The sequence below is a fragment of the Halteromyces radiatus genome (genome assembly GCF_025201355.1).
Source record: "Halteromyces radiatus strain CBS 162.75 chromosome Unknown BX664scaffold_9, whole genome shotgun sequence".
Taxonomy (NCBI): Eukaryota; Fungi; Mucoromycota; class Mucoromycetes; order Mucorales; family Cunninghamellaceae; genus Halteromyces; species Halteromyces radiatus.
In genome coordinates this window covers 779,866-802,542 of record NW_026251695.1, presented here as the reverse complement: position 1 = coordinate 802,542, position 22,677 = coordinate 779,866, and the positions used below count along the sequence as shown (strand labels likewise).

Here is a 22,677-nt window from a genome sequence, read left to right as displayed (position 1 = left end):
ACCTGTAACATTGTACACCTACCAAACAACTAAAACAAGGACCAATAAAATACTCTTATGGAATCTACACCGTGCATCAAACACTTGGCAACTGTCTCATTAAATCATATCAAGCTGCTGATCCAAAAACCTAAAAAACGTGGTGCATCGTAACTGACTCAATTTGTATCATGTGTCTGATGTTTCCTGGAATCAATCCTTTGAACGAACAAATGGAGATGATCTACCAAAAAAAAAAAAAAAAAAAAAAAAAAAAAAAAAAAAAACTTTATAAGCCATCATCAAAAAAAAATTTTTTTTATTCATCATCAATCGAAATGAACAACACTTCTCTTTATACCTTGAATAAATCCAACTTGAGTCCCGATTGGCCTACAGCACTTAACACCTTCTTGAACCCGCAAACGCTTGAACTACATATCACTGTTGGTAACCAAGTCATCGACACACAATCTCCTTTTGATGATACAACAGAAGAAAGCTGGCCTGTTTCAAGTCGAAATGAATTCATAATACATCCTTTCCTGAATCCTAATCAGCCTGTCAAGGACGCAGAAGATTTGCTACTGTTGGCAATCCCCACCTATGTATACCATATAAAAATGATTAACGATCAGAAATATGAAATACAAAAACAAGAGGAAGAATACCTGATACCAACCGCTTTGAATGCCATACATAAAAGGTTCACTTATCCTCCCACAACAGAGAAACGCGACACGTATGCTCCAAGGAAAGAGATGAATGGATACGCCAACTGCTTCGACACAACATGCCCAATAATACGTTGAGACTGTTTTTGAGGACAATATACGATGGAGACCATCTTCTTGATGGGCGTGGGAAGTCAAAAAGAATTATGTATGTGATACGGTGATTGAATTTTTTTTTTACTTTTTCTTGAAATTTCACTTATTCCTTTTTACTACCTCTCTTCGAATATTAAATTCAATTATCCTTTTTCTTTACCATTATCACCTTAATCAAAAAAAAATTATATTTATTATTATCAAGTACAAATTATCTTTTATTTTCTTATTTCCGCTAGACCTGTCTAGTAAGTATATTTTTTTTTGTTATGATTTTTTTTTATATACTTTACTAATAATAAACTTTTCTGGCCCCAAAAAGGCAGTATTTATATCACTATAATTTTATTTCACATCAACTTGTATTAGTTTTTTTTTTTTTTCATTTTCATTTTCATTTCTTTTCTTCAATCAATATAATCATCTTTTTTTTTTTTAATAAAAAAAGATCTTAACAGCCCTACTTCACTGTATTGTGGATTATTCTCTCTGATTGGCTCAACCCCTTTTTTTGAAGTCAGACTAGGAACTTCGTATTTCTTTCAAATTTGGTGTTTATTTTACTACTTTACTTTTCTTTTTTATTTTATCTCTTTTCCTATACGCGTGCATGCATAATCAAGTACTGGTGCTCACTATAAACATTTTAAACAATCAATCATCGCATTCTCAAGAAAACCAAAAAAAGGCCATGGATAAGAAAATCATCGAAGATATACGACAATGGAAACCTCCTTTTTTCCCCTTGTAATCAATCTGTTACATGATCACCTGGAACCACCAACAGATAACATTAGTCGTCAAAGATGTGTAAAGGAACGCAATCGTTTTCTTCATCGCTTGTTGGGGGATGTAATGCCTTCCGCTATGGAATACTCCTTCGTCAAGAAAGTAAAACGCAGGGATACCTGGACAAAGAAAATAAAATGGGGACCATTTTTATTTGGGGCGTGGGTTGTCGTATAAAAAAGAAAAATAAATAAAAAAAGTTTTTTTTAGATACGATTTTTCTACCTTTTTCCTTTTTTTTTTTTTTTATCTCAGTGATTTAGTTCCATCATATATTTTATCTTTTCGTATTTTCCAAAATCTTCACCCTCTGTCCATCCAACAAAAAGAGTATAAATAGCCCAACTTTTTCCTTTTTTTTTTTTTTTTTTTTTTTTTAGTCTTTCAGTTAATTTGATTATTATTTTTTTAAATAAATCTTTACTTTTTATCCCTACTTGATTCTATTGTGGATTATCATTTTTGATTGGCTCACTTTGTTCTTTATTTCACTACTTTACTTTTCTTTTTTGTTTTATCTCTTTTCTTATGCGTGTGCTTGCGTAATCAAGTACTGGTGCTCACTATAAACATTTTAAATAATCAATCATCTGTTGAAAAAAAAAAAATTATTAAAAAAAAAAAAAACGAGACGTATAAGAAAAACAAACATAATGATGACATCCATTAATAATACTTCCCTTGATGACTTCTTGCCTCTGGATCAAAGTCTTGTAAATTCTTCGTGGATTACCGATTCTTCTGCTCCCCAGGTGAACACTAAGGAATTTTCCACCATGTTAGACCCATTCACTCTTGACCTCCATACGGTGATTAACAATCAAGTAATCGACACGCAGCAACTGTTTGTTCCTGACCAAGTAACTGACGACATCGTTTCAAATGAAGTATCTAAAGCAGATACTGAAAAAACAGACAAATGGCCCAAAATGGCATCTGACAATTGGGCGTATCCGTTTCTTCGTCCAAACCAACCTTTCAAATTAACTGCCAAGGATTGTCGTATCAGCGTATTCCATAACGATATGCGTAAAATAAAACTAAAGAATGCATTCACAAACAAAGAATAAAAAAATACATTGTAAGAAGGAATCAATTACATTGACGTGTAACAAAGTAGTTGGAATAAAAATAAAAGTTTTATTAAATAAAAATATAACGACTAAAGACTAGTAATTGATATACTATAACTAAAATTGTTTTAAAGAAAGGAAAGAAATAAAAAGAAAATAAAAATTATCGCATATCTAAAAAATAAAAAAAAAATAAAAGTACGGACTTCGAAAGTTATATGCTCCTGTTCTTTTGATACTATCAAGAAAGATATAAATCAATGTATAAACGTTCCAGGGCAACTAATATAATGAATCATTACACATATGAAGATAACATCACATCAATGAAAAAATAAAATACTAATAAGATTATACGCCCTGTATAACAGTATTACAAACCAAAACAGAAAAAAAAAAAAAAAACAAAAACAAAAATAAAATTTGATCACCAATCATAAATATAGTATGATGATACCAGTATTACGTATCACTCACTACGTACTTATATATAAGACCAGCAAAACTCTTTGTGTAGATACTTTGTCTCTTTTTTAATCATCTTTTAAATAAAAAGAAATCTCACAGACTTGTTCTCGTCTCCTTTTTTTTATTTTTTATTTTTACACATTATTATCAACATTAACACCAATTCGACAACCTTCCAAATTTGGAACAAGACTTTATTTTTCTTTACTTTTTGTTTTATTTTATCTCTTTTATTATACGTGTGCTTGCGTAATCAAGTACTGGTGCTCACTATTTTACTTATTATCTATCAATCATCTGAATTACTTTTTCAATTTTTGCCTTAACAACCAAAAAATCACTTAACAGAACCAAGTGTTAAGAAACAAAAAAAAATTTTATATATATATATATATATATATTCTTACCGTTGTCACACTTTGTGACATCCAACTATTTTTTACTCAAGTTTACATCATATTTTTTCTTACCAAAGTTTAACATCGTACTTTTTTGATCATCAGTCTGAACCGAGGTTTAGACCTCGGTTCAGGAAAATAGTATAAATAGCCCAACATTTTCCTTTATTTTTCTTTTTTGGCAGTCAATAATTTATATATTTTTTAATAATAAAAATCTTCTTAACATCTCATCTCAATTGTATTTGTGGATTATCTCTTTTGATTGGCTCACTTTGGTCTTTATTTTACTATACTCTTTTTTTTTTTTTTTTTTTTTACCTCTTTTCCTATACGTGTGCTTGCATAATCAAGTACTGGTGCTCACTATAAACATTTTAAACAATCAATCATCGCATTCTCAAGAAAACCAAAAAAAGGTCATGGATAAGAAAATCATCGAAGATATACGACAATGGAAACCTCCTTTCAAGCTTGGTGACATAGTGATATTGTATACTGGAATCAAAGCTAATTCATGGGCAGGAAAAATATCTGACATGTGGGATGGAATTTACGTTGTACATCAAACACTTGGCAAGGGAACCTATCTCATTAAACCATATCAATCCACTGATCCAAAACTTAAACGAGTGCATGGTAACCGACTAAAGTTGTATCAGCTGCCTGATGTTTTTTGGAATCAATCTGTTGACCGCATCCTTGGAGATGATCTATAAAAAAAAAAAAAAAAAAAAAAAAAAAAACCATAAAAGAGTCAAAAAAAAAAAATACACATAACATCTTTTATCTATTCTCTTTAAATACCTTTAACAAAATGGCTGGCTCTACTACGCAATTTGTGCTCGATGATTATACTTTTCTTGATCCTGAAAATTTCAATTTTTGTACAAGCGTGGGGAATGAGGTGACCGATGAGAGACCTCTCTTTGGTGAAGAAAACTCTTGTCCTAATACAAATAACGATGATACTTCGTCTGGCAGCACCTTGAATGAAATGCAAGAAACTAATGACTTGAATGTCGACAAACACCCGTTCTTCATACCAACAAGTCCCTTCGTGTGCACCACTGAGGATATGATACAACTTCTTCAATTAATCATGCCTTCGTACCTATACAAACTGTCTATAATAAAGGATAAGCAACAATCTCTTCTCAAGGAAGAACAGGAAAATCTGGTGCCACTTGTTATTCACTTACTTCATGACCACAGTGAGAAACCTACGGACCAACATACTTTGCAACAATACTTGAAGGAGAGAAGTCGCTATCTCCACCAACTCCTTGGGGACTTAATGCCTGCAACGACGAAGCATGCCTTCATCAAGAAAATCAAGCGTAAAGACACCTGGGTCAAGAATTAAATGGGGACCATTTTTCCTTGAGGTGTGGGTTGTCATGTATATATATATTTATATAAAAAATAAAAAAATAAAAAAAAAAAATAAAAAATAAAATTTTTTAAGTACGCTTTTCCTCCCTCTTTACCTCAGTGACTTGTACCAACCACATAAATTAAAAACCATACCAGTCCCACAAAAATCACGGGTATTTAGGTCCCGCTACGTGTGCCTAAAAAAATAAAATAAAAAAAAATGAAAAATGTCATATTTCTTTTTTCTTTCTTTTTCTCTTTCTCTCCATTTTCATATTTCTTTTCCTTTTTTATATCTCTTTCTCTTACTTTCCTCCATTGCAAACGACTCACCATTAGTAAGTATGTCTAACATTTATTAACTGATGCTTTCTTCTCCTTTCCTCTTTTTTATCATTAGACAAGTATATCAAGATAAACTTTAGGTAACAAGGTTACTTTTTTTTTATTTTTTTTTTTATATAAAGTGAAAACAATGCAGCTGATACTTTCTTTTTTACATATTATAGTAATTACTCAATCTATTCAACTTCTACTTATTCTGCATTAGACAAGGCGATATCAAGATAAACTTTAGGTAACAAGGTTACTCTTTTTTTTATTTTTTTTTTTTTTATAAAGTGAAAACAATGCAACTGATACTTTTTTATTTTATAGAAATCAACGAAGCGTTGGATATGGATGGATTATGCATATTAGATAGCTTGGAATAACGACAGTAGTGATGGTAGTGATGATTTTTTGTATGAATTGAATAAAACTGAATGGATGAATGGATGATACGAAGACTATTTTATTATACAATTATTACAAATATCTAGTGTATTCGTTCCAGTGGCCATATGTTTGGCGGGTGGTCCTTGCATTTCGAAACGTTAGCACTTGATGGAGATATTCATCACGATCCTCTGCGCTTTGAAATACCCGTGATTGTACCAGAGGTAACCGAGAAGAGTATTCTGTTGCCAACACTTCCTCTCTTTCTTGATCTTCTTGGACTTGCCGCATCAGCTCCTCTATTTGTCGTTGCTTCTCTTGGCGACTTCGACGAATGCGTTGCAGCTCTAGTTCAGCTTGTCGATAGTATACTTCTTCATCAACTGCAATACGAGGCTCCAGGGAAATTGGGGATTCATCATCACTTATGACAACAACATCATGTCGGATGATCGGTGAATTGGAGGGCGAAAAGGTCAATGGCGATTGAGATATATAGGACGACAGAGTGAAAGACGTAGAATTGGATGGAGACAGGAGATTGATTCGTCCAGGATGAAAAATAGCGTGGGCGGCAATCTACAGTATAGTTAGTTTTAGTTGTTTATGTCAAATATTGAAATAAAGTACCCTTTTTTTTGCCATCCTTCCTTTATACGTATATATATATTTATATCTTTTTTTTTATTATAGTACTGTACTTACGGCGCGATCAATGATGATGTTTGTCAATGCCTCTGGGACTAGGACAAAGGGAGGACAAACGTTATGAAGGCGAAGCATAGGAGGCTCTATGCGACGTTCGATAAAAAATTGACCAGAGCGAATACGGCCTACACCACTTTGGTTTACGAGATGCTTACAAAGTAAGAATCTGCTCTCTACGAAAACAGGACAGCCACAAACCCAAAGATTCAAATTTGTATCATAGTCAGCGCGAGGAGCATCTGCCTGTTGGATGCATTGATTCCATGTTGATACAAACTGTCGTTCCCAGCTAAACCTGTCACGTCTTTCGATGACCTTTTGGTTATACAAGTCCAAGAGATCTCGACAATGCCGTCTGATGATGATGTACACTAGAAAATCGAGCCTAGGTCGATTGTGATGATATAGATGATTGCGCTTTAGCACCCGCCAGTGAGATTCTACCAGCATGGTGGACTTGCCATTGGGGATTAAATGAGGCTGGCTTGATCTTGCCCACAGGATCCACTTGTTGTACGTATACCAGTTTCTATATAGGTATGCCCATACATTAGGGATGTTGTTGTTGACGCAAAACGTGTATGCTTCAAAGGTTGATTGACGGTGGATAAGAGCAGAGTTGATGACTACGTTCCCTAAAAAAAAAAAAAAAAAAAAAAAAAAAAAAAAAAAAAAAAAAAACACACACACACACACAAACGTGTTATTCCAAAAAAGGTAATATGTATGTTGCCTTTGTCCTTAGGCTTTTTTTTTTTTTTTTTTTTTTTTACCTTGAGGTATGAGAGGATGCAGACAATAATGTCTAGTCATCATACGCTTGATTTGTTTTCGCTTTTCTTTGTTGCATAGGTTAGCGTTCCCTTGAGGTGCCTGAGGAGCGAAGGTCAAATCAATAAAATCGAACTCGTCTTGTGGATTTAATGACTCATATACTGGTGGAAGAACTGTTCTCTGTGGTCTTGATAAAAATTGCTCTACTGCTCGACTAATGTGCCAAAGACAAAGCTGAACCTTCCTTTCACTCCATGTTTCACTGATTGCTGCAATTTCCGCACTATCTTTATCACAAAACATAAAAACTGGTTGGATACCATTATCGCGGATTACTTCCAGGAATTTCTTCAGGGTAGCAACCTTCCATCCATGATGATCATCATTAACGTCGGTTTCATCATCATCATTACGTATATGCTTGCAAAGCATGTATGCGATAGGAAATCCAGCGCCGTTGATGTTTGCAATCACCGCAAATAGTTCACAATCATTACGATTCGTCTTGAAAGTGGAGTCAATATGATATTCGGTAACGTATCGGGATGAATTGGCACAAATGTTAAAGAACTGTGTCTTGAAACCAAAACCTTGCCAGTTATTTTCAATAGCCCAAAACAACTTGAAAATAAAAAAAAAAAAAAGATTATTCACCAATATAAAAGGTAAGAAAATAAAAAAAAAAAGATTATTCACCAATATAAAAGGTAAGAAAATAAAAAAAAAGATTATTCACCAATATAAAAGGTAAATCATATATAAAATATATCCTTTCTTTTTAGCTACCTCTTCAAAGCCGTTGTTGTTGTTTTGCTGGATCAAAATACGAGCGGAAATAAATTGATCATCGTGATGTTCATAATGCTGTCGAAGATAATGATGATACCACTTGTAGACTTGAGCCTGCGTTATCATAGGCGCTCCACCAAACTCTTGACGTATGTTCCGGAAAAGATGGGCAGAATCCAAGTTGAGAGCATGTCGTTCGATGTATTCCCTAATTGCCAACGGTGTCTCGTTTCTTTCAGTAAAAACAGAGCACTGATGCTGAAGACGATGATTGTACGTCACATGAACCCATAACTGCTCCCTATCGAAAAATCCAGTAACTTTCCCTTTGCAGTTATATGTGTTCATCCGGCAGGTTAAACGCTGTTGGAGTTCTTCTGGTAATTGCCGTTGTATTGTCTGGTCTTGGACACAGTATGCGTGAAAAGAAATGGATTGCCGCAGGACAGGATCACCAGTCTTCTTTAAAGCAAAATGATACCCTGAAATTTCTTCAAACCGATGTATCACCTCCTCAATGATCTGATCATCCGTATAATTTTCTATAACTTCTTCACTCATTGCAATATCCCAATCGAACTTTACTGGTCCGTTATTGCTAATGTGCTCTGTAGCATAATGTATATCCAAGCTATCCATGGATATCATCGAGTCCATAGAAGGCGCAAGGCGAGGAGGAGTCTGTCTATATCGGCAGCAGGTACAGGTGTTGTATGTTTGAGTTCTACCAACGTAGTCTTGTCTGTGCCTGTACGAGCCGCAACCAGAGCATTGAATAAAAGCAGATATATCCATATTGTAAGTAAATAAAAAGTGTATATAGTTGTTATAATAACAGTGAAAAAAAAGAAGAGTATATTGACAAGATAAGAATCGTTTTATTGATAAGTAGCTTGATATTTATACTAATGTTTCTATATAGTGATAAGGAAGGTAAATATAATAATAATAAAGGGGTAAATATATTAAAGGGATATATATACTAATAACTACCAATTGTTAAGATCTAATGTATAAGAAAGGAAAGAAGAAAAGGGAGAAAGGAAAAAGAAGGAAAGAGTCTCAAATAAAAATTCAGTGTGTCGCCAGCTCCCGAAATTCAGATCAGTCACACCAGGCATATCACATTTGAAAAATCGTCCAACTTGGATATGTATAAAAATCTAATATTAGCATGATGAAGCAGTTTAAAGAGGTGCAGAAGCCTTTTGTATGTTACAAATCCCTTCTCGTTATGTATCCATTCCTTCTATCATCCACTCATCCATTCAGTTTTATTCAATTCATACAAAAAATCATCACTACCATCACTACTGTCGTTATTCCAAGCTATCTAATATGCATAATCCATCCATATCCAACGCTTCGTTGATTTCTATAAAATAGAAAAGTATCAGTTGCATTGTTTTCACTTTATAAAAAAAAAAAATAAAAAAAAAGAGTAACCTTGTTACCTAAAGTTTATCTTGATATCGCCTTGTCTAATGCAGAATAAGTAGAAGTTGAATAGATTGAGTAATTACTATAATATGTAAAAAAGAAAGTATCAGCTGCATTGTTTTCACTTTATATAAAAAAAAAATAAAAAAAAAGTAACCTTGTTACCTAAAGTTTATTTTGATATACTTGTCTAATGATAAAAAAGAGGAAAGGAGAAGAAAGCATCAGTTAATAAATGTTAGACATACTTACTAATGGTGAGTCGTTTGCAATGGAGGAAAGTAAGAGAAAGAGATATAAAAAAGGAAAAGAAATATGAAAATGGAGAGAAAGAGAAAAAGAAAGAGAAAAAAGAAATATGACATTTTTCATTTTTTTTTTTATTTTATTTTTTTAGGTACACGTAGCGGGATCTAAATACCCGTGATTTTTGTGGGACTGGTATGGTTTTTACATAAATTATCTTTTTGAAACTCCATGATTCAATCTATCATCCTATCACTTTTATCCACATATCACTTTTATCCTTCTATCACATTTATCCTTTCTATCACTTTGACCTTTTTACTTATTCTTTTTTTATATAAATAGCCCAACTTTTTATTTTATTTTTTCAGTTCAGTCAATATTTTATATATTTTTTAAATAAATCTTTCCTTTTCATCCCTACTTGATTGTATTTGTGGATTACTACTTTTGATTGGCTCACTTTGTTCTTAATTTCAAATCAGAACAATTTTACTTTCTATCTGCTTTTCAAATTTGGAACAAGACTTTATTTTTCTTTACTTTACTTTTTGTTTTATTTTATCTCTTTACTTATACGTGTGCTTGCGTAATCAAGTACTGGTGCTCACTAAACAACTTATTCTCTTTCAATCATCTGATTTACTTTTTCAATTTTGAACCCATAAACCAATGTTGACAACGAAATTTACTGTGGAGATTAAAAAAAAATATATATATATTTTTTTCTTTTCTTCTCTCTTTCTTCTTTTTTCTTTCTTCTCACCATTTCACCAATTCTCACCAATTCACCAATTCTCACCAATTCATCAATTCTCACCAATTCACCAATTCTCACCATTTCTCCAGTTCTCACCATTTTGGCCGTTCTCACCAATTTTATTTTTTTTGGTTTGACTTAGGTTTTTTTATTATAAATAGCACTTAGTTATTATGATATTTTTACTTTGTCAAAGAGATCTTTATTTTTTTTAATAAACATAAAAAGATTCATAAATCAAACTATCTTGACCACTCTTAAGGAATCAATCATCCTAAGTTTTATTATTATTTTATTATTCTATTATCAAACTACAATCAAGTTATTATTATTTTATTGATCATCATCAATTGTGATCAAATAATCAAGTCATTCATTTCTATATTTGGAATATACATTTAAATCTACTTTATACTGTTTTGTTCTCTTTTATAAAAACGAACTGGTGCTCACTAACAAATAATCATCATCAATATTATTATTACAATAATAATATTCAACAATTATATAAATCGATCATCCACTGAATAACAAATAAATCCCTAACATTTGAACCCATAAACCAAAAAATCACTTCACACCTAACACATTCGTTACCTGCAGCTTAATAAGGAATGTTACACAAACTTCTTGACGAATAGCAAAAGGATTGGATCCACGGGGAATTGAACCCCGGGCCTTCAGCATGCAAAGCCGACGTCATACCACTAGACCATGAACCCAGTTGGGTTTCGAGAACTGGAAAATCACCTATATTTCCAATCGTCTGAGTTGGAAATATTTTCCTAATCAAGGTCTTTGTACCACTTCATTGCCATCATCTGGAGTGGAATTACTTGAAAACGGAATGGTCGGATTGGAATTGCTTAAAAGTGGAATCGGTTGATTTGACCTTGAAAATCACTGATGTCGTTTACGTGGTAACCTTTTTTTTTTTTTTTATCAATAGATTTATAAATAAACCTGTAAAAAAAAAAAAAAAAAAGCTCTTTTTAGTCAAAAGTTTATTCGTCATATCAAAGTACTCTGTATCTATAAATATACGCGTAAAATAAAAAAGAATGCATTCAAAAAAAAAGTATGCTACTACATCAAATAAGGATGGAATCAATTACATTGACATGTAATAAGGTAATTGTAATAAAATAAAATAAAAAAAAAAAACTTTATTGAATAAAAATATAACTTCTGAAGACTACTAATTGATTTACTAAAGCTTAAGAAAAGAAAAGAACAGAAAAGAAAAGGAAAACGGACTTTTAAAATCACCATGGTCTACAATACTGCTAGTAAAAGTACATTCAGGGCAACCATCAAGATGAATCACTACACCCATGATGATTCATCACATCAATAAAAGTAAAGTATCAATAAAATGTATGCTCTATATAATCCTAATATAAACTAAAATAAGTGCTAATGAAATAAAATAAAACCGATATAAAATATTGTAATAGAGTACAAACAACTTTTTTTAACGCACTTTTTTAATAAAAAGGAATCTTGTATCCATTTTTTTTTTTTTTGTTACAACATCATTTACACGCCGATCATTTCCTTTTTTACATGCTGTATTTATTTCTTTTTGCCATTTCGATTTTTTATTGTTTTGAATTCATATCTCTTTTTTTTTTTTCCTTTTTCTGTTTCTTTCCCTCTTTTTCCCTCTTCTATTATTATACGCGATATTACAGTATTATGAGCATACAATTATCTGATTTGGTAAATTTAATAACATCTTGTAATGACTATGATGAACTCAAGTTAAAGGTAACTGAAATGGCAAACGAGAATAAAGAATTAAACGATTTGAAACATGATTCAATCGAAAGAATAGAACTACTCATTAAAGAGATGAAAAGGAAAGATGGTTTTACGTCATCTTTTGAACATAAATACTATCAGTTTGTAGATAAAGTTAGACGTTCAAGTGATGTTTACGATATTCAATCTACAATGCTAACATTCGAAACATTCCATTCTGACATGCAAAGGTTTCTTTGATCATGTTGCATAGTATTTTTTTAAAAAAAACAAAAAAGAAAAAGAAAATAAAAAAAAAAAGAAAAAAAAAAAAAAAGAAAAAAAAAAATAAAAAAAGAAAAAAAAAAGAAAAAAAAATTGGATGGTTGGTTGGCATAGCGACACAATTGGTGTTCACTTCATATTACTTTTCATTTCTCTTTCTAGTGTCCCCTTTTTGAAATATTTTGAAAAAAAAAAAAAAAAAAAAAAAAAAGATACAAAAAAAAAAAAAAAAAAAAAAAAAAAAAGACGATGGATCGGGATCAGACATTTTTTATTTCTCCCACACTTTTACATTTTTTTTTTCTCCCTTTCATTTTTTTTATATTATGTAGACCAATGGTGCTGAAGTCTTTAAAAGCTGATACAAATCGACCAAACCCTACGAATTCAATAAAAAGTCGAGAAGAACGTCAACACTGGACTTGGCTCAATCCATCTGCAATGACCTGTAAACTAAAATGGACTCATTAGGGAAATACGAATGGCAAGTAGATATTCAGTTCACAAGGGAATATATATCAACTCAAAAGGATCAAACAATGGTGAGGTGTTACGCTCTGGGAATAAAGTCATTGGTCAAGTACATTAGAAGGACAGTTTGATATCAAGGACACGAACTATATAATTACGATTATTTCCTTTTTTTTTTTTTTTTTTTTTTTTTTTACTCTGGTCAATTTACATCTTCTTTTGTGTTTTAGATATTTTATTTCTTTATCAGAGCTTTCTCTCTTGATTTACGTTTTTGGAAATAAAAATCTGATTGGCCATAATGCCTTGTCCTATATTAAATTATTATATACTTATTATTATCGCAATCATCATTGACAAACAACATCATCGATCGATTTATGTTTACCATCAGTTTGTATTATGACTCACCAACAAGAGACAACCAAATGCATATTGAAATTGAGCTCCGCAAAATACACGCTTTAAATTTTTTCTTTTTTTTTTTTTTCTTCTGCTCTCTTTTTCTTTTGTTTTTACATTGAATCGCTTTTATTTTATACAGTATTAACATGGGACTGAAGGTAATCGTTGGACTGGAATGTTTATCAACTTTAATATTTAATAGACTGTTTTCACCAAGATGGATACTACATGGATATTATACTGACAAAAACGTTAAAAGGTAAATAACAAAAGAAAAAAAAAAGATAAAAGTTTAGTTTATTATTCACTAAAATGCAAAGGTGAATGAATATACTCATATCTATTTTTTATTCTTATTCTTATTGTTAAATATAATAGGATGGATTAATAGGTAAAAAAAACTGAAAGAAAAGGTATCTTAAATAGAAAATAGAGGTGACACAGCTGGTAACCAGAAAGACAAGGGAAAAAGTCATTCATTCCTTCTTTTTTTTTTTGTCATTCTTGGTGACATCAATGCAAGACATGGGCAATAGATAGGAACTAAAAAAAAAAAAAAAAAAAAAAAAAAAAGATATACTGGATAGTTGAATGGAACAGTAGACAATATTAGGATAAGAGGAATGGATTGAAAGCTCGAATGGAATAACAGAACAAACAAGGAACAAGGAAAAAAAATACACTCAATATCAATACAGTGAAGTTCTTTTTTTTTTTTTTTTTATGTATGATTAGGTTGGTATGTAAATTGGATGTATATACAGTTAGTTAGAAAGATAGACAGGTTTATAGATATATTGATTATGTGTTTAATAAAGAAATTATTTTATCATTATTATTTTGAAAATGATTGTACAAGATTGTATTCCCCTTTTTTTATTGGCACTCGGCAACACCATGTGACAGGATATAATTTTTTTTATTGCATTTAATGATAACAGATGAATATGTGGATACAGAAAACCTTATATATATATGTTTAATGATTCAATGATATGATCATTGCTATTACAAAAAAAGAACGGGGGGAAAAAGTGCCACTTTCTAGAAGAGAACGAAAGCAACAGTGTTGCACAGAAAGTGACACTTTAAGGTTTCAAAAGTCAAAAAAAGACCAGTCTATTTTTCACTTTTTTTTGTTTTATCAATCATCATCGTTATTGCTAAGGTTGTGGACGTGTTTTGAATCGTAATCTCAACCAATCTTTTTTATCATTTGAGCACGTCCCAAAGATGCATTTATTCATCATCGGCATCATCATGAACAGACAGTAGACTTCAAAACAATAATAAAGATGCATCCTTTCCTATGTGGCTCTGCAGTTTTGGTTGTGAACAAATAAAAAAAGAACCACCCTCCGGTGCCTCATGGATGAACCATGTTTCTTTCATGGATGAAGGCGTTCCCTTTTTTTTTTTTTTTTAAAAAAAAAAAGCTTGTATAAAAATAATGTGTTGTCTCTTTTTTATTATTATTAAAGGAAAGAAGTAAAGTTGATGACTGATTATTTGTCTCCTTTTTCTTACTTTTCCTGACATGAATCAGACAAATATCACTATATATATATATAATATGTTCCCTCCCCCCTTGCTTCGGCTTTCATCATAATATGGTAATTCAGCAATGACGTTTCGCCATTCATTTTTCTTTTTTCTTCTATACATGACGATAATTTTCTTTCTTTTTATTTTATACTTTAGTTATCTTTTGTTATTTGGTTGTCATGGTAATAGTATTTTTAAAAAACTAATAATATTTCGTCAGACCAAATGAAGATGGATGTCGTCGGTGTTTAATTTAAGTGTTGTGCACTTGTCAAAAAAGAGGACGATCATGCATCATCTTGTTTTAGAATAGTTTGTGCTTACGTTTATTTATATATAGCCAGGTTTATACATATAGTATTTATATAAAAGAAACAAAAAGCAACCTTTTTTTTTCATTCTTTTCTTAGCCATTTTCCCCCCTCTTTTTGTTTTCCCTTCTTTTTCATTTTTTTTTTCTTCTTCTTCTTTACTACATTTAGTTGACCATTATTATTTTTTTTTTGTCTATCATAATGATGCCACGTCATTTCAGCCCAGTCATATTATACAATGATCAACGTGCTTTTGATTTCCCTTTAGAAAAAAAAGAACAAATTCATGATATGTTACGTTTCAATGGACAATTATGGACCATTCTACTCTCATCATCATCATCATCATCATCATTAGATAATCGTAATATATATCAACGTCAGGAAGGATCTCATCATCATCGACATCGTTCACAAGATTCATTCATGTCTATGGTTTCTTCATCTGGTGGAAGTGACGGTTGTCGTACGCCACTTGAAATGGATGAATATTTACCCCTTGGCTATCCGTCTCCTTATGATGATGATAATAATAATGAAGGTGATGATAAGGTATCCAAGATCTCAAAAGGCAAGATGAGAAAAAAGAAAAAGGTCAATCATCCACCTAGAAATAAAAAGGATAAGAAAAGGCAACAAGAGACACCTCCATCATCGCCATCAACACAGGAAGATGAATCATCCATATTATCGTCACCCTTGTTGGCAGGCAGGAAAAGAAGAGGTAATTTACCCAAATCTATCACATGTTTATTGAAAGAATGGTTAGTGCGTCATGTCGATCATCCTTATCCCACCGATAATGAGAAATCCTTTTTACAACAAGAAACCCAATTGACTATTAATCAAATCAGTAATTGGTTCATCAATGCCCGACGTCGTCTCCTGCCTTATTTGGTTGCCTCTCCGTTGCATGGTTATGATATGAAAAAGAAACAAGGTAAATAACAATGATGATGAATTGAAACTAAGATAAAAAAAAAAAAAACTAATATTTTTTTTTATCTTATCTTTTGTAGATAGATCGGGGGTACCGAAAACGTCAAAAAAGATGAATATGATCAAAAAACGTACATCCACTTTTTCTCATCGACCTAAACGAACTTGTCGACAATCCCCTCACTCTATCCAACATGACGATGATGCTGATGATGATGATGATGATGATGCTGGACCCTGGATAGATTGATCCGTCTTTCCCCTTTTATTTTTTATTTTTATTTTTTTTTTTTTATATTCACTACACTTTAATACTTTTTTTTTTTTTATTCTATTCTCTATACAAATATATGTATATATATCTATCTTTCTTTTTATCTATTACATTATTATATACAATGCTTATTCCTATCTTTCTATTTTATAATAAACAGTTTGTTTTTATCTCATCACATGTTCTTTTGGATTACTTTCCTCTCACAAGGTAAATTTTATTTGGTAGTGAGAAAATAATAAAAATAATAAAAAAAAAAGGGTAGGGTGGACGATCGCCCTTTTTTTGTTTGTATTCCTTTTTTGATTTTTGTTGGGTTACACTTCCACTAGGGTCAGTAAAGGACAAGGATTTTATGTGAGAACGAATAAAAATCATGCCTCAAAAAAATCGAACTTTTTTTTTTTTTTTTTTTTGCTGGATCTAATGTAAAAAGAAAACCACGCAACAAAACGGCAGTCAAATTTTTAATGGAAAAGTATCATCCTACAAGAGAAGAAGAAGAAGAAAAAAAAAAGGATAAACAATGTGGGGAAGAAAAAAATGATATCTTGATGATGATGATAAGAGTAACAGAAAACAAACAAATAGACCACGTGCCCTGTCGGTAGGGAAGAAAAAAAAAAGAAGATGAACGAGCAGGTTTTGATCATGACTGTATATTTGACTATGAATGATGGAGTGATGATTGATTGATTGAATGAAAAAAAAATTAGATATGAGTCTCCTATATGACAGATTTTATAGATGACTGATGCGAATTCCATGGATTCATATTTACCATCATCATCCATTAGCTACTAACCTTCAAAATGATGGGAACTCTATATATTACAGAATTACTCTATTCCTTATGGAATATTTTATCAATGAAAACTAATTATAAATCCCTTTTTATTTTCTATTAAAAAAAAAGAAGAGGAAAATAAGCATAGTGATTGCATCATATATTGATGAAAGGTATCATATATCACTGAGTGAAGATCAATGATATCAGTTCAACACAAAAGGACATTGAAGATGATGGAATGTCGACATCATCATCCTATATGTGCATCCTTTCTCTCTCTCTTTTTTTCTTTATTATTTGTCTTTTTGATATCTCACATCTTTACTGATCCTCTTTTTTTTTTCGACATCCTTCTTCACTTTCATTTATTCTTTGGGTCTATTTTTATTTTTCATCTCAATTCAAAGTAAATAAACTATATTTACTCTTTTACTAAAGTCACCAGGACGATGGCTCGACCGTCTGGAAAATAAAGTAAAAAAAAATATTTTTTTTTTATATGTTGGGAAAATAGATAGATTTGGTGATACGTTGAACGGGCGTGATTCTCTTAAGAAATAGAAATGGACATTAATATATATATACGCTCATTTTGATGTTTGCGTATGATTAAAGAGAGAGAGAAACAAGAAGAGAAAGGAAGATGAAATTACAGTATAATACGATGATGATCGGAAACTATCGATAACGGAAGCAAATGTATAGATACATCAAAATGAACCGGGGAAAGATATACGTACCTTAATTTTACCCACGCATGACCTTTTATTATTATTTTCTTCGATGCTATCTTTTATTACTATTGTTTGCTATGTTTTTTTTAATAATAGTTGTACTTGTTGGGAAAAAAACAGAATTAGTTTTTTTGACATGTTGAATAAGGAACGATGTTGGGTCGTACGACCGGAAAGTGAAATCAAACCTTTTTAGTGTTGAGATGAAAAAAAAAAACAGGAGTACAATCAATGAGGATCAAAGATATGAACCTAAATATATGAAGTTTTGTTATGCCTTGTGACCTTATTATAATTTTCACTGTTGAACATAAAAAAAAAAAAAACGCATCGTCCACCGTCGTTTACCGCATTTAGAATATATAATGTGGAGAAAGAAATCTTTTTAGTTAAATCCGTATTATTATTCTAAATCAACTTCATCTTTATCTATAATGATTAAGATGGTATAATTTATAAATAATAAGATATCAACTGATTTCTTGTTCTTTGTTTGTCAAATCCATGTTGATTGAGTTTTTATCAAAGTAAAACCAACAATAAAAAAAAAAAAAGTTGCATGATATAAATGACTTTTTCCGTTTTTTTACGTGTCGGAGAACAATATGTTGGCTTTTGGAATGTAGATAGATTAAAAAAGATCTATTTCTAAATGATGATGCTTAAGAGGGTGAGAAAAGAAAGTAAGTAGGTTGGTTCGTTAGTGGTAGTACGCATAAAATCAAAAAGAAGATTTTGGAGGAATAACAGAGAGAGACGCGGAGTTCATTTTCTCTCACACCATCCAAAAAGAGTTGCCTCCAGATTATCTATATAAACAACTGGCTTTTTTTTTTTTCTAGATTTTCCCTTTCTTTCCCTTTCTTTTCCCTTTTTTTCATTTTTTTTATATATCTCATTCCTTTATACATATATATATATATTAAATAGTTCTTTTATATATCAATACATACTATTTTTATATATATATTATAAATGTTAACTCAACATCAACCAAAACGTCGAGTTTCTATCAATAATCGATATGGAAATCAAAGAAGACCTCTACCTTCACCATCACCACTTATCAACAATGAACAAAAAAAGAAAACTGTACGATTTTGTTCAGATGATGCTTTAGAACAAGTTCGATTATTCATCAAGACACAAACACCATTGGCAGTACGAAAAGGTGATCCTCCTCTATTAACTCAACAAGTACGTTATGATATTCAATATCCTGGTTGGCCTTCCAAATGGACTTTATATAAATCTTTATCACAATCGGCAATTCGGATGGAAAGTGTACAATTGATGGATCATCCACATCATGGTTTGACAAAAGTATTATTTGGGCGATGTCGTGTATCCAATTTAGCCTATGAAAAACAGGTCATCATACGTTATTCTTTTGATTATTGGCAAACTTATCAAGAAATCAATGCTATTTATCGTGAACCTATTGCAAGTACTAGCAATACATGGGATAGATTTACCTTTGAAATTGGTTTTCCATCAACATCAACAACAATGACTTGTTGGATTGCTTTACGGTATAATGTCAATGGTCAAGAATTTTGGGATAATAATGATGGCAAGAATTATCAAGTGGATATCTTACGTACCAATCTTGTCTCTTCACCTCCTACTACACCTCCTTTGGAACTAAGTGACAATGATGATGATGACGAAGAAGAGGATGATCCTTTCTTAGATCAACCCAACAACAACAAGAATACTTCTCCTTTGCAAGCTTTGGATCAATTGAAACTTCGTTATAATTTTTCAAATGCTCGATATCAACCTACCAATACATTATCAACCATGATGAATAACAATACAACAACAACTCATCCATACCATCAGCATACTTTACCTACTTCTCTTCATGTCGGTTATCAAGATTTTATTTCAAAATACTGTTTTTACAACTCATCCCCTCCTTCTTCCATCGTTCAAAATTAGTTTATACTTCCTCTCTTGTATTTTGTTCATTCTGTATATAAATGTCGTCTTCTGTCTTATTCTCTCACAACCATCCACATTCAAAATCAAAAAAGTTTGTTTAATAAAAAAAAAATGTTTTACTATCATGATTGTAAACAAATCGCACAGCTACCATATATATATTTTTTGCTGGGGTTATCTCTTGTTGTATTTTCACACACACACATATATATATGTACGAATGTATTTACTACTACTCCTTTTTATTTTAACGTGTTTTCATTTTCGTTAGTTTCATCTATAATAGCAACAAAACCAATTCTTTACCATCTTTTTTTTTTTGTTGTATTATTTTATTTAATGAATCAAAGAGAGCGAGTAATGATATTGTTGATGATGATGATGATAAAGAAAAAAATATATATATATAGTGTCAACTTCAAGGGACTCTGTTTGCTATTCTTGTAAAACATTGCTTTTTTTTTTGTTTATACACAAACAACAACAGCACCTAACATTTATACCTAAGTATCGGATTAGTAACCCGCCATTTATCCCATTCATAGGTTGAATGCTATTCCTCATTATGCTATGGAATCACGTTTTTTTTTTTTTTTTTTTTTTTTGCGCCAGATCGACTATTTCTTTTCCCACCAACCTAAATCAAGAAGGTGAACTGATAATAACAGGAAACCAGATGACCATCCAAATATCCATTCTTTTCCCTCCATTTTGTTGTTGTTGTTTTGTAAGGGAAGCAAGATAACACTTGCATATAGATGAAACTGTTTATGACAAAAAAAAAAAAAAAAAAACTGAGATATGATAACGCATCGTTATCAACATAGGTGTGTCACTGAGTTTTTTTTTTTTTCTTTTTTTTTTTTTTTTTTTTTTTTTTTTCCTTCATTGTCGATCAAGATAGGAGAATATCGTCTTATTTTTTTTATATATATCAATGAATAGTTTAGATAAGTTGACAGGTTACCTGTTGTGATAGATAAGTCATACATATATATATATATTGGTTTTGAATGATCATCTTTGATATATATAGACAGGGTAGAAATAAATAATAAAGATATAAATATATGGATGGATAATGAAAATAATCTGATTGGCTTACCCCATTGTCTTTTCACCAAACATGGTAATGTAAGGAGTGAAGTCAAATCCCCAACAAACAACTTGCAGTATCATAACAAACCAAAATACAAACTGGTTTTCATTTTTTTTTTATTTGCCTATATTTGAACACGAAAATAAAAAAAAAAAAAATTAGAAAAAAAAAGGGGGGGGGATTTGATAGTAAAGTTTTTTTTTTTTTTTCGGGAGCAAATCCGAAACAGTGTTCTTATCTTATTCCATCATCTTTGCTTAATATCATTTAAGACTGGTAAGTGAGATGGGACAAATGTAATAATGCGCATATCTATGAAATTCTGACTCAAATCTGAGTCAGAATTTATTTTTCTTTTTCTTTTCCTTTTTTTTTTTTTTATTTTTAGAATATAACATAGTTACATTCTGAATGATCTGTCAATTCAACATGGTGATCCAATGAAATCTTTGACTTTTTCTGCTCTCTTGTCTTGTTTGGTGAATTTCCAACAAACAGCTAAAGGAACCTTAGTGAATTATTATCAATTGGCTCAATCTTCAAGCATGAGCAAATGGATGGCATACTAAATTCAGGGCAGCGAAAAATGACTTTATAGTGGTGGTTCTTTTATTATTAGTTAGTCTTTCACATATAATTTATCATTTTTATACATACTTTTTTCAATAAAGAATAATCATGTTCTTACTATTATCATCATCTTTTTTTTTTTAAAAAAAATATATATATATTTCAAATAGTCAGCATAGACATCATCAATCATCATGTAACAATAACAAACATCGACAACGATTATTCTTGGTCTAGAATTAACAAAAAGAAAAAAGGAATCAATCGTTCGATCGATCTATTATTCCCTTCGACTTTTCGATCTCGATTCACAACAACTGGTGACACAAAAGATTAAAATTATAAAATATATATACAATAATCATTAAACAAAAAAAAAAAATCTTTATCCATTCATCCATCCATCCATTTTTTTTTTTTTTTGTTGTCACTAGCTTTCAAATTCTTTCAAGACAGATTCAATCGATGTAATTAAAAAGAAAAAAAAAATTAAGACGACGATATATCAAAATTTTATTTTCTCCTTCGTACCAGAGACTTAAAAGGTACTGTATAGATTAGGAGGTGAATATTTTGTTTTGCCAATGACTAAAACTAAAAGGATGCTTTCTTTTGTAGATCTATCCATAGTATGGTTCAAAGTTGAAGAAGAAGAATAGAATTAACAAATACGTGATCATAGCCAATAATAATTGTGTATTTCGACTAGCGTTATAGGATCATTGGTAAAATATTCTTTATTTGTTTCTTTTGATTGTGGTCAATAATTTACATTATTTGTTTTTTGACATATTAGGGTTTCATCCATGATTGGAGAAAAAAAGGAACCAAGTACTATTTAGGGTAGTCAATCTGACAACTTACGCTGATTGGTTGATCCTTTATATACTTGTTGTCGTGGTCACGAACAAGCTGGGCACGAAAAAAAAAAATGGATATAAAAAAATTTTTTTCTTTATCCTTGACAACTTTCTTTTTTTTTTTTTTTTTAATTATTGACGGAAAAAGACTAGATGAAAAGTGTTTGATTTTATATTTCGTTTGAACTACTTTTTATCTAGATATCATCTTTTCTTTTTTTTCCTAGAAAAAGCAATTCTCGGTCAGACAACGGTTCATGATTTTTTAATGAATGTGCTGTTCACGATCTGAGGGATAAAGAACCTCCTCTTTTTTTTTGTTGATAGGATGATGATTATTAATAAAATGACAA

The 22,677-nt window shown here is 31.0% G+C and overlaps 8 protein-coding genes and 1 non-coding gene across 9 annotated transcripts; 5 read left to right on the top strand and 4 right to left on the bottom strand.

The window, feature by feature from the left end:
- The first annotated feature begins 243 nt into the window (after positions 1-243).
- On the top strand, positions 244-1,036 carry BX664DRAFT_342150 (uncharacterized protein). The gene has a single exon (XM_051547099.1). The coding sequence runs from the start codon at positions 318-320 to the stop codon at positions 789-791; it is 474 nt and encodes a 157-aa protein (XP_051396761.1). The 5' UTR covers positions 244-317; the 3' UTR covers positions 792-1,036.
- A 3,151-nt stretch (positions 1,037-4,187) lies between these two features.
- On the top strand, positions 4,188-5,008 carry BX664DRAFT_342143 (uncharacterized protein). The gene is made up of 2 exons (XM_051547098.1): positions 4,188-4,250; positions 4,345-5,008. The coding sequence occupies exons 1-2, from the start codon at positions 4,207-4,209 to the stop codon at positions 4,901-4,903; spliced, it is 603 nt and encodes a 200-aa protein (XP_051396760.1). The 5' UTR covers positions 4,188-4,206; the 3' UTR covers positions 4,904-5,008.
- Positions 5,009-7,845: 2,837 nt separating this feature from the next.
- BX664DRAFT_317923 (uncharacterized protein) lies at positions 7,846-8,697 on the bottom strand (the record flags this gene model as incomplete). Its single annotated transcript, XM_051542775.1, has 1 exon — positions 7,846-8,697. One exon carries the CDS (start codon positions 8,695-8,697, stop codon positions 7,846-7,848), a length of 852 nt encoding a protein of 283 aa, XP_051396759.1.
- BX664DRAFT_342134 (uncharacterized protein) lies at positions 8,663-9,516 on the top strand. Its single transcript, XM_051547097.1, has one exon. It carries the CDS (start codon positions 9,077-9,079, stop codon positions 9,272-9,274), a length of 198 nt encoding a protein of 65 aa, XP_051396758.1. The 5' UTR covers positions 8,663-9,076; the 3' UTR covers positions 9,275-9,516.
- A 1,482-nt stretch (positions 9,517-10,998) lies between these two features.
- On the bottom strand, positions 10,999-11,070 carry BX664DRAFT_t120. The gene has a single exon. It is a non-coding gene; the product is annotated as a tRNA-Ala (tRNA).
- Positions 11,071-15,402: 4,332 nt separating this feature from the next.
- On the top strand, positions 15,403-16,300 carry BX664DRAFT_353173 (homeobox KN domain-containing protein; the record flags this gene model as incomplete). The annotated part of the gene is made up of 2 exons (XM_051547700.1): positions 15,403-16,051; positions 16,131-16,300. The coding sequence occupies 2 exons, from the start codon at positions 15,403-15,405 to the stop codon at positions 16,298-16,300; spliced, it is 819 nt and encodes a 272-aa protein (XP_051396757.1).
- A 465-nt stretch (positions 16,301-16,765) lies between these two features.
- Positions 16,766-17,422, bottom strand: BX664DRAFT_342128 (uncharacterized protein). The gene has a single exon (XM_051547096.1). The coding sequence runs from the start codon at positions 17,116-17,118 to the stop codon at positions 16,792-16,794; it is 327 nt and encodes a 108-aa protein (XP_051396756.1). The 5' UTR covers positions 17,119-17,422; the 3' UTR covers positions 16,766-16,791.
- A 1,285-nt stretch (positions 17,423-18,707) lies between these two features.
- On the top strand, positions 18,708-19,923 carry BX664DRAFT_342127 (putative phosphatase regulatory subunit-domain-containing protein). The gene has a single exon (XM_051547095.1). It carries the CDS (start codon positions 18,824-18,826, stop codon positions 19,790-19,792), a length of 969 nt encoding a protein of 322 aa, XP_051396755.1. The 5' UTR covers positions 18,708-18,823; the 3' UTR covers positions 19,793-19,923.
- Positions 19,924-20,377: 454 nt separating this feature from the next.
- Positions 20,378-21,040, bottom strand: BX664DRAFT_342126 (uncharacterized protein). The gene is made up of 3 exons (XM_051547094.1): positions 20,901-21,040; positions 20,763-20,816; positions 20,378-20,559 (listed from the first exon to the last, which is right to left on the bottom strand). The coding sequence occupies exons 2-3, from the start codon at positions 20,814-20,816 to the stop codon at positions 20,413-20,415; spliced, it is 201 nt and encodes a 66-aa protein (XP_051396754.1). The 5' UTR covers positions 20,901-21,040; the 3' UTR covers positions 20,378-20,412.
- Between the last annotated feature and the right edge of the window lie 1,637 nt (positions 21,041-22,677).

Excerpts from the sequence above, each read along its gene's own strand:
- BX664DRAFT_342143 (XM_051547098.1), top strand. The coding sequence starts at position 4,207 with ATGTTTTTTGGAATCAATCTGTTGACCGCATCCTTGGAGATGAT. Across the intron at positions 4,251-4,344 it reads ACCGCATCCTTGGAGATGAT|CTTTAACAAAATGGCTGGCT; the intron begins CTATAAAAAAAA and ends CTCTTTAAATAC.
- BX664DRAFT_342134 (XM_051547097.1), top strand. The coding sequence starts at position 9,077 with ATGATGAAGCAGTTTAAAGAGGTGCAGAAGCCTTTTGTATGTTACAAA.
- BX664DRAFT_342127 (XM_051547095.1), top strand. The coding sequence starts at position 18,824 with ATGTTAACTCAACATCAACCAAAACGTCGAGTTTCTATCAATAATCGA.
- BX664DRAFT_342150 (XM_051547099.1), top strand. The coding sequence starts at position 318 with ATGAACAACACTTCTCTTTATACCTTGAATAAATCCAACTTGAGTCCC.
- BX664DRAFT_342128 (XM_051547096.1), bottom strand. The coding sequence starts at position 17,118 with ATGGATGATGATGGTAAATATGAATCCATGGAATTCGCATCAGTCATC.
- BX664DRAFT_342126 (XM_051547094.1), bottom strand. The coding sequence starts at position 20,816 with ATGATCATTCAAAACCAATATATATATATATGTATGACTTATCTATCA. Across the intron at positions 20,560-20,762 it reads TGACTTATCTATCACAACAG|TTTCATCTATATGCAAGTGT; the intron begins GTAACCTGTCAA and ends TGTCATAAACAG.